This window comes from Mercurialis annua, linkage group LG3 (assembly GCF_937616625.2).
Source record: "Mercurialis annua linkage group LG3, ddMerAnnu1.2, whole genome shotgun sequence".
Lineage (NCBI taxonomy): Eukaryota > Viridiplantae > Streptophyta > Magnoliopsida > Malpighiales > Euphorbiaceae > Mercurialis > Mercurialis annua.
Genome location: NC_065572.1, coordinates 64,607,969 through 64,619,477, shown reverse-complemented (window position 1 = coordinate 64,619,477; position 11,509 = coordinate 64,607,969). Strand labels below are relative to the sequence as shown.

The 11,509-nt window shown below is 29.5% G+C and overlaps 1 protein-coding gene across 1 annotated transcript; it reads left to right on the top strand.

Moving 5' to 3' along the window:
• The first annotated feature begins 8,419 nt into the window (after positions 1–8,419).
• Positions 8,420–10,435, top strand: LOC126674028 (probable lysophospholipase BODYGUARD 4). Its single transcript, XM_050368383.2, has 4 exons — positions 8,420–8,900; positions 8,993–9,336; positions 9,575–9,771; positions 9,857–10,435. Exons 1-4 carry the CDS (start codon positions 8,465–8,467, stop codon positions 10,194–10,196), a joined length of 1,317 nt encoding a protein of 438 aa, XP_050224340.1. The 5' UTR covers positions 8,420–8,464; the 3' UTR covers positions 10,197–10,435.
• The last annotated feature ends 1,074 nt before the right edge of the window (positions 10,436–11,509 follow it).

Sequence of the window (11,509 nt, the reverse complement as noted above, 5' to 3'; positions counted from 1 at the left end):
ATTTTGCATAATGTATATATATTAATTATATGTAAAACATTCTAATCGATGCCTTGCTTAAAGGATAAAATATCTTAAATGAAAGATAATTTTTTTAGACTCATAAGTATCATTTTAAATTCACATAATCTTTTCTAATTGAGATAAAAAATAATAATTGTGTAAGTTAATCATTCATGAAATTTTTAATCAAACCATCAATTATAAAAATAAATTTTAAAAATAGATTTAAATTGAAAGTTGACTATAATTATCAGAAATATTAAAATTAATGAATCATATTGCTATAGTTTTTCCAAAAGTATATTTATAATTTGGACAAAGATATGACAACATAAAATCATGGCCTAATTACTTAAAAAATCTCTGATTTTTGAACATTTTTTTTTTCAATTGCACCATGACGTTGCAATTAAACGGTCAATTATACTTTTATTCCGTATGTTCGACTTTCATTTGTACCTTAAACCGTCAATTGACCTCTTTTCACTTGAAGAACATTCAAAATAACTCCTTCATGTTGAACACATGTGAGCGAAGGGGCCGCTCGCCCAAACTTATGGTAGAGTTCGGATCTGGAAAGATTTTAAAAAATGGAGTCGCCACCTAATTAAGTAAGGATATGTCTTTTCTACCGACTAAATGACCTCACGTGCTTATGGGTGATATCATCGTGCATCAGACCAAAAGACTAGATGCGAGGATAGTACTTAACCTCTTGTACTTGACTTATCGATCACATTGCATTTACAGGACATATCCAGTCATCTCATCTTAATTATACATGCAGTCCATAAGATAATGTGTTGTAAATGTAAATAAGTCTTGAAAGATGGTAAAGGAAAGCGATAAAGCATGTGAGACGCACACATGACTTGATGTGCACTGGCATGTGAGCATGTATCAAATACTCCTAAACAAGCATTTATTCCTAAGGTTTCTATCATGTAGCAAAAAAGAGTGGGTCTTAGTCATTTTGTAGCCACATCCTAAACTGAATGTATACGTGTTATTGATTTTAATTAAGTCATATTGAATGCCTATACAACCACTGATTACATTTTAATGGAAGTCCTATGATTTTTGAGTGATTTGTTGGACTTGTTAGATTTGGAGCTAAGTTAACGTGGTTTAGTTATTAAGCCTGTTAATATTGGATCTGGACATGTTTTGAAAACCGGTTAAACATTGCAAACATACACAAGTACGGTTGATATACATATAAGGTTAGGAATACTTTTTAACCTTGTAGAACTAGAGTATCAAGCACTCGTCTGTCTTATGGTTGATTGTGTGATCGAAATCTGGAATCGGCTAGAACATAGAAGTTCTTTTGCTCGTCGATGCGGATCCACTAGTTCAGACATGATTCAATTTCGAGTTCAAACAAATCCGAAATTGCTTTTGGAAGTTGCTGGTCTTTAGCGCGCTTGGGCTTTAGGGTAATGTTTGGCTTGGCATATTATAAAAATGGATTTTAAGCCTAAAATATATTTGGTCTGTGCCATTAAAATATAAAATATAAAACTACAACTAATTATAAAACCGCGAGCTCATACGGGTCGACCCCAATTTTAAGCTCAAACGAACCAAAAAACACGAAAACAAAATTTAGAGCGGGTTTGAAAGATCTGGGAGTGTTCGGGGGTGAAGAACAGTGGCACCATCTGAAGATATTTTATATATGGCAAACATGACATTTATGGCTAATCGTGCAATTTTAATGGCGGAATTGAACATATTTAATATATGATGATTAGACATATCAAAACACACTATAAACATGTTTCCAAGTCAATTTTATGGCAATCATGGTAATAAATGAAGTACATAGCAATTATGGCAAAAATATTAAAAATAAATTAAGCATGCATCTTAGATGACAAAATTCAATGGAAGTTGACAGAAATGCATAAAAAGTGCTAAAGAACGTAATTAGGTCTCTGGAAGTACCATTCTGAGTTCTTGGTTTGGTTTTTGGAAATCCGGATGTAGAATCCAGCTCTAGTTCGATGTACAGCAATGCGTTTTTAATTGATTGAAGCATATTTAGCTTGTTTTGGGATTTGAACTGAATGTGGTGTGTGCGCTTTGGAGAGGTATGGTTCGGCCAGTACTAGTATACCTTAGGGTTTGTGTTTTGTTCTTTGATACATACTGGTGGCACTGGTCCGACCTTTAGTTAGGCTGAGTTAACGGTGTATTTATAGAGATCAGATTATGGTTAGAGTTTATAGAGTTAGAATTGCGTTAAATGTCTACAAGTGAGTAAATGGGTTAGCTTAAAAATCTAATTAGAATAATTACAACAATTAAATTCGAACTGATGCATGCATGATATGATAAATAGGGCTAAATCGTCTATTTGGTGTCTAAAAATGTCAAAAAAGTCTTTTGAGACCCTGAGGGTTTGGTATGGTCAATGTAGTTCATCAAACTTGCAAATCAGCCCATAAACTTCTAAGATATTGGTATTATTCCAATTTCAAAGATTTAGATCACAATCTCTTTGGATTTTTAAGCTATTTGTATCTAATTACGTTTTTCAAATTTGCTACTGCGCATTGATCTAACCTGCTTAAATTCAAACATGTGGATTGCTAGCTCGTCACCAGAACAAATTTCTCTAAAATTATCATTGGACGCTTCAGTCTCTTATCACTTTTTACCTGTCCAGAAAATAGGTATCTACAATATATATTTTAAATTTTCTTTAATGTTATAAATATAACAAAAATCCCTTCTTCTCCACGAATTCAAAATAATAATAATAAATAAAATTATTTAAATTATTCAACACACATTAATTATATTAATTTTTAAAACATACAACTCTGAATTCTCTGCTGCCTTTCCCGGGGCCACCGCCGATTCGGAGTCGCCGCCCTTCGTCTTCCATAGAAGACGAGAAAAGTGTGCTCGCCTTTCATGAGAAAGACAAGCAAGGTCTGTTCGTCTTCCTCGTGAGGAAGATGAGGGACTGCTTGTCTTCCTTATGGAAGACAAGCTAGCGGTGGCGGGTATGAAGGAGAGAAGTAGCGGGTCCGAGAAAGGCGGTGGTCGATTTGGAGTCCGAAGCGTATGATAATGTCGGTTTTTTATTTATTAAATTTTTAATAAAAATGTAAAAATTAATTTATTCTAAATCTAATTGAATTTTTGCTTCTGGCTTATTTGAAATTTTTAAAAGATGAAGGATTTGTTTGAATTTGTTCAAATAGAAAAGAATATAATATTGTCTTTAAATTTAGTTGTTTCGAATGTTTTCATTCTTATAGTAATAAAATCGTTTAAAAATTTCAATTTATGACATAATTAAAAGTCAAACATATGAAATAGGATATAATTGACTATTTTATAATGTCGGAGTGCAATTAAAAAATATATTCAAAGATCGGAAATTTTTGAGTAATCAAGTATAAAATCATTTTGCCTTAGTTTAAAGTCTCCTAAAGTGTGCCGGTATTGTCTTCACATGTCTAGTATAATGACAAAAATCAGATTTGAACTCAATAAAATATATGATGTTATTAATTACAACTATTATAGCATTGGCATTATTCTATAAATTATCAATCATGCGCTAATAACGTTTTAATTAATGACCAAACTTAAATTTAAAAGTTTTAGATTTGATTTCTAAAAATACAAGGAGTCGGCTTTATCGTTATGTGGTTATTTGAATTGTTTAATAAGTAGCTTTTGAAGTATCCTTCTGGATATTCAGTTTGCTTGTAAATGTTATGAGGTATGAAAATGGTCTAAACTATAAAAATAATTAGATTTTATTTGATGCTTTACTCTTCTAGAACATCAATTGGTTTATAATTTTACGATTTTTAGGTGCTTAATATTTGGATTTTACAGAATCATTCGAGAAGATTTTATTTTATTTTTTCGTACAACTGAAAACACTACTAATATATTTTAGTTTATTATTTTATTATTATAAAAGATATTGCAGAGTTAATTGCAGAGTTAATTGCAGAGGTTGATTTTGTCAAACTAAAAAGATTTTGGATTGTAATTAAGAGGGTTGATCAATATTACTCCCTCCGTCCCATTTTAGAAGTCCCATTTGACTTTACACACAGATTAAGAAAACATTAATTATTCTTGTTTTTTCATGTTTTTTCTTGTTTTGCCCCTATTAATGATAGTGGAATTTTCCATAGAGCTTCTCTAAGATAACTAAAATAAGGGTAAAATAGGGTATTCAATAGAAAAACATCCTAAAAATAGTAATGGGACTTTTTAAATGGGACATCCCAAAATGGAATATGGGACTTCTTAAACGGGACGGAGGGAGTATGATTTATGATGGCACCCTTGCAAGGCATTTCGCCACGTTGATAAAGACTAGAGAAATAGAGCATTTAAGCATGATTTAGATTTTTTTTTTCTTTCAAATATAGAGTTTGGGTTTAGAATGCAGAGGTAGGAGTTCGAATTCACAATTTCTGGATGCTTCTAAATGGCTAAGCTCTCACTTCTCATGGTTTAAATAAAAAAATAGTATAAAATTGGAATATTTTAAACTCTCTCTTTCTTTTCAGAAACCCTAGCTGCAACAAGAGGGAGGTGATTTTGGCCATTGTTTAGTTCAAAATCACCTCCCTACCTTCTCGTTTTCTCTTTAAATCTCGTATTTAGTTTATTTTACGTCAATAATCACAGATCTGAGATCTGTTGGTTTTTTCTTTCTTCCTTTGTGGATGTTTTGTCTTCCTTAGTGGAGTTCTGACTCTTACCTTTTATGGGTTTTGCTATTTCCTTGATGGAATTATCTACGGAACGTAGATCTGAAGTGCTATCAGTAGAAATCTTATTTCTAATATTCTCTCAATCAGACTTATTCAAAGACCAAAGAGTCGATTTGTGGTTTAAAATAACCTTCGAGTGGAGCGGACGGATCGCCGAATTGCACATTCAAAGAGCTCCGTCAATGCGATTGAAGAAATTAGATATGATTTTTTGTTATTTTACTGATGTTCTATTATTGTACCTCTTGAATGTATTGATATATTCAATATTTGATCAAGTTGTATTCTTATTTCTCTATTAATGAAATTTTCATTATTCTCAAAAAAAAAAAAAATAGTACTCCCTCCATTTTTTTTAGTTGTTCATTTAGCTAAAATTGTACTCCTTCCGTCCCACTCTAATTGACAAAATAACTAAATTACAATAACCAATACAAACTAATAAATGACATGGAGAGTTACTTATATACCCTTCTATTGATAATAGAGCTAATTAATGCTATTAGTATATTAGTCAAATTTTCATTAAATATTCACCATTTTTTCATAAAAGACATGACTTTAAATGAGGGTAAAGATGGAAAATTAAAGGAAAAAATTATAGTTATATCAGTTTTATCAATTAGAATGGGACACCAAAAACTCCATATTTTGTCAATTAGAATGGGACGGAGGGAGTACATATCAAGAAAGCTGTGGTGTTTTTGTCTTAAATTGTTAGAGTAAATACTCAAATAACCCTACTATTTAATAAATGCTTTTATAAATTGAGTCATATAGTCATTTATTAGGAGAGGGATAAATTTGGAAGATACTAGTTAATATTATCTTGAATTTCTAAAAAGACAACTATTGATAAAAAAAACACATTTGTCTAAAGTAACAACTAAAAAAAATGGAGGGAGTAATAAATTTTATTAGATTTTTATATTTAATATTATGGAACTTGAAATTTGTTAATTTAAAAACTGATTATTTAGATTGTAAATTTAATAAATTTTAAGTGTAATTTTAAAATAATAGAATATAAAATATATAATAACATTTTTTAGAGAATAATAATATATATTTTTAGGTAAGATACCCTCTCAAACTAATATATAAAATTATTTTTTAATAGTTATGTCCTAAAATGACAATCAATTAAAAAACTAGGGGGATTATAGTTGACGCATTAAAAGTAATGGGTGTTGTTGTGGGGGTTCTTGAATCTAAGATCTAAATGGAAGACTTGGACGACTTTGAAGATAGAGAATTTTGACTTCACTATCATACACTCATTTATCAAAGTTGACCTATTAAATTTACGAACTACCTTTTGGTGGATTTTGTTATTTCATTAGGGTTTCAGGTCAAAGTTGAGCATAAGAGAGGTGAGCGTTGTCCAAAGTTGAATTTACATATCAAATCAAAAAATATTACGTCATGTAGAGCGGATTTATAAAAAAGCATATATGACAGACGAGTAATCTATGGTTTTAAAATATATTTAAAAAACATTAATGTAAAATTGAATTTATAATTTTGTCATTTTAAAATTTATATATTTTATCCGCTGTAAAATATATATTTTACAACCTTGTTCATCTTACAATTTTCAACAGGCGCTCGTCTTATTATAAAAATTTAGGTCTCTGTATACGAGTGATGCATTATAACATATCATTAAATGTATAAAAACTTTAATGAACGGGTAATGTGCTAAAATATGATAAATTTTCTCCAAAAACAATATAGTGGCTAAGAATTTTTGTAAATTAAATAATGATTTAAAATATTATGTTGCCTTCACAAGCATATAGACTTTCTCTAATAATTGGGAAAGAGGGAGTATTTGTGGGAGAAATTAAATCCACGATCTAACAGACTACTGTCTAATACTTTTACCGTTTGAGTTATAGCTCGTTGGCCCACATACATAGACTTGATGCATATGCAATTGAAAGTATACAACGATTCAATATAAAATATTATAACGGAAAGATCTAATGTAAAAAAGTGTGATAGTGTATGAATTTAAGTATTGCGTTTCATCTTTTAATGTACATAATATACATATAATGATGTCAAAAAGTCGAACCTTTTTAATTTTTTTTATTATATTCAAATTTTTTAAAAGTTGTAAATTTAATTTAAATTTAACAATTTTTTTGTAAATCTATCCATTTTACCAAAATTGAATTAATTATGCATAAAATAATAATTGAATATGTGATGTTCTTTTAAAATTAATAAGAAAGATAATTGTCAACTGGAATGACACATAATTCGTATAAATCAAGTAAAAAAAATAATAAATCAATTTTGAAAAACTGAATAGATCATTTCTAAAAAAATTAGATAAATTAAAATAAATTTACAACTTTTAAAAAATTTGAATATAATTTTTAAAAAGTAAAAAGATTTTCCTTTTTAATATTATACCTAAATTTTATAAATAAGACAACTTATTAAATGGATTTGATGAGTTGGTTGAGTTTCTTTACTGCATGCAGTTGGATGCAAAAACTAGCATTTACTGTAAATCTACTGCAAAGTTAGGAGTAACTGTAGAACAGCTCTACATGCTTACATATGAAATTCCAAGTAAATTGATTTTATCTATCATACAAAATTTTAAAAATGTGGATATTACACTATATAATTGAATACAAAGGAACGTTTGGTTCAGTTTTTCAGTAAAAATTTTAATTTTTCCCCCAAAAAAATCTACTTGAATATTTGATTTGTTTAAAAAAAAAAAAACTGCTCATAGCTGAAAAAACATCATTGTACAAGTCTTTTTGTCAATAGTTGATATCCGTTTTGATTTTATTAACTGCTTAGATAAAATTAGCTCTATTAAAATATGTTAATTTTATAATATATTATAAATTATCGTATTTATACTATACTAGCTATAGTTAAATAATTTAAAGACAATATTATAAATTATCGTAATTCATGTAATATAATTTAAATTCAATGTTATTTATATAAATTGTTTAATTATTTATATCAAATATTAATTAATTTATTATATAAATACAAAAAAGTAATTACATCCTCTAAAATCCTTTAACATATCAACATCAACAGTCAATAAGAACTCACCAGATATGTATTATCTATTAGCTACAAGCTAGTAGGTAATATTTACAAATAGCACATGAACCAAATAATTCTTAAATATTTTAATTTAATTTTCAAATGACTTTCTATATTAGCTGTCCTATAATAGTCTGTGAAATACTCTATCTGTCTCGTTTTAAAAGTATTATTTTTTATTTTGAGATATTTCATTTTAAAAGTTTCATTTTTATTTTTAAAATATTTTTACATTAAATTTCTCTTTTTACACTTCATTTAATCATCACAAAAGAAACTCTATAAAAAATTCCACTATCATTAATATGGATAAAACATAAAAAAAAAAAGCATAATAATAGGACTCCTAAAATGGACGGAGGGACATAATATGGAATATGGAATAGTTCATCTAAATTTTATATGTCCATCGAATAAACAACTATAGTCACTTAAAAATGAAAAATATATAGGCTAAAATTTCAAATTTTTAAACAGTAAGGACCAAAATGCAAATTATAACAAAAAATAAAGACTATAAATAACCCTTATGTTATATTCCAACATAGTCATTCTTTCCTTCATCGGCTTCTTGAGTTGTTTCCTTATTTTTTCTCTCTTATCAATTTCTAGCGATGACAGCTTCTCGCACCATGTCTATCGAAAATTTGGCGAGCAAGTCTCAAGAATGCCTACAGAATGCACTAACCTTCATAGTTTTTCTTTTCTTGGACTTTGCTGATGCAATTCTTTGTGTAGTTTACAAATGTCTTGACACGTTTCTTGAAGGAAAATCCTCTCCGTGTCACTGTGGAAACAAAGAATCATCCGCAGCTACGGGATGCGACGAAGACGACGGGATATCGGATTCATTTTACGGAAGAAACAACGTTTTCAGCAAAATGAGTTCTTTTGTATTTCAAAGAAAATGGAGGAACCATAAAAGTGATGAAAAAGTTTACAACAGTGAAGTGAAAACTAAGTGGTCTGATTGCAGTTGCGAGAATTGTCTTTCTTGGTTGAAAGATGGTGGCGAGAAGCTTCATCTTGTGGTTAAAGAACCATCACAAGGTACTTCCAATATTTTTACTAAATTTTTTGTTTTTTTTGGGTTATATTAATGGATACCATTTCTGATTTGGCTTTATATTTAATGTTAACAGTCAGCAGTGATCCGATCAGAGAAGATGAAAATGTGATATTCATTCACGGATTCTTGTGCTCTTCTTCGTTCTGGACAGAAACAGTCTTTAAAAATCTGTCGGAAACTGCGAATCGGACTTATAAATTGTTTGCTATTGATCTTCTGGGATTTGGAAAAAGCCCTAAGCCATTGGATTGTCAATATAGTTTGAAGGATCACTTGGAAATGATAGAAAAATCAGTGATTAATCCATATGAATTGAAATCTTTCCATTTGGTGGCACATTCTATGGGATGCCCAATAGCTTTAGCTCTGGCTGCCAAGCACCCCAAATCCGTAAAATCACTCACAATTGTTGCACCAGTAAGTTTGCTAATCTTGTTTGAATTATGCATGAAAAAAAAATGAGAAAAGTTGGTAAAACTCAGTCCACCCAAAACTTCCAAAATATTTCATGTCTTCATATACAAATTTTGACAATTTTGGCCATTCTATACATTTGGATTGACCAAAATTACTACAGTTTCAAAGAAGTGGATATTGTTGACCATTTGACCTCTTCTAAATCATCTAATTTTGTTCGTTTTTAATCAATGTATAGGCAATTTTTTCCTGTGGTAAAGACGAAGAAAGTGTAGAAGTTCTTAAGAAATTGGCTACAAAAACATTATGGCCAGCTGAATCATTTCAGAGATCGGTTATGGCATGGTATGAACACATAGGAAGAAGTGTTTGTTTTCTTGTTTGTCGACACCACAGAACGTGGGAGAGCCTCATCATGCGAATCACCAAGAAAAGGTACTATTATACTAAATAAAGTATACTTTTAGTCCCTTAACTTATTTTAGCAGCAAGTTAATCCAGAAAAATTCTTTTCTTACAGGGATGTGAATTTTGCTATAAAAGACTTGACCAAGCACACACACCATTCTACTTGGCATAATGTGCATAATGTGATCTGCGGAGGAGCGAAATTCATGGACGGATACCTAGAGATCCTAAAGAACGCCGGAGTCAAAATTAACATTATTCATGGTGATCGTGACAACACGATTCCGACGGAGTGCAGCTACGATATCAAGAAGAAAGTTGGCCATGCAGAGCTGAGTATCATACGTAACGCTACCCATAGTTCAGTAATTTTCCGAAGAAAGAAGGATTTTACTCAGAATTTGGAGCATTTTTGGGCATCATCAACTCTTCCAGAAAATTCTTCTCTATGATATTATTATATATGTTTATTAATTAGTTAGAGTCTATAGTTTAGAGATGTTAAATAAAATATAATGTAATTGTGTTTACTATTATATTAGTTGATTATGTAACAAATGGAAGTCATATTGTCCCAAGAAGCTAAATGTTAAAATTGAAAACATTGCTGTTGGATGGTAATATGACGTACCATAGTTGTATATATATTTTGAGCACAAAAAATATATGAAAATGTTACTTTCAATTTGTATTTGATTACCGTCAATTTCAACTGTTTGTTTCAATTTATTTGACACATATAATATTCAGTTAAACACTAAGAGAAACAAAATTTCTTACGTACCTTCAGACTTGACCTTGACTTGGTGGATCTCCCAGCAAGGTAAATTTAATGTGATTATGAATTTTTTATTGATAGTGGACATATGATGCAATTAGATTAAAATTTTTAATCATTAAAAACTATTTCATTTCAATTTTAAAATCAACTTAAATACAAACTGATGTAGTCTTCGTAGATTAGAATTTTTAATCTAACCAAACGTATATTATTAATAGAAAAAATATCTAATCTTAAAAAGTCGGAAGACATTGCTGAATTTCAAAATATTAAAATTGAAAACATTGCTGTAGGATGGTGATATGACATTACCATTGTTGTGCTTTTGAGCATATAAGATATATGTAAATGTTACTTTCAATTTGTAATTGATTACCGTCAATTTCAACTGTTTGTTTCAATTAACTTGACACTTATAATATTCACATAAACATTAAGATAGACAAAACATTCATTACGTACCATAAAACTTAACCTTGACAATCAGATAATTTAATTTGATTATGAATTTTTTTATTGCTACAGAGGTACGATAGATTAAAATATTTAATCAATTTCTCAAGTACACCAAATTCTCTGCAACTATGAATTTTTATCATTTTTGTATATAGATGACTTTGTGTCCATGACGCGTTTTGCCAAGGTTTTATTTTAAAAGTAAATTGTCATTCTCCTTTCTGTATTTCTTAGTAGTAGTTCATTACTTCGAATGCAATTCTTTGACAACATTACCGATGCCATTGCAAAGTCTAATGTATAGGATTAGAAAAAGGCTTAATACTTTATTTAACTCTTAAATTTTATCACTTTAGTCTCTGTAATCCCAAATTAATTTTGTGGTCCATTGAACCTTTTAACTATTTTTTTTCTATTTAACCGCTCAAACTATACTATATATTCTATTAAACCTCTTAACTAAATATTTTTTCTCACCGAACATCTAAACTACTTTTTTTTACCCCTAACCTCACACACAATGTATTA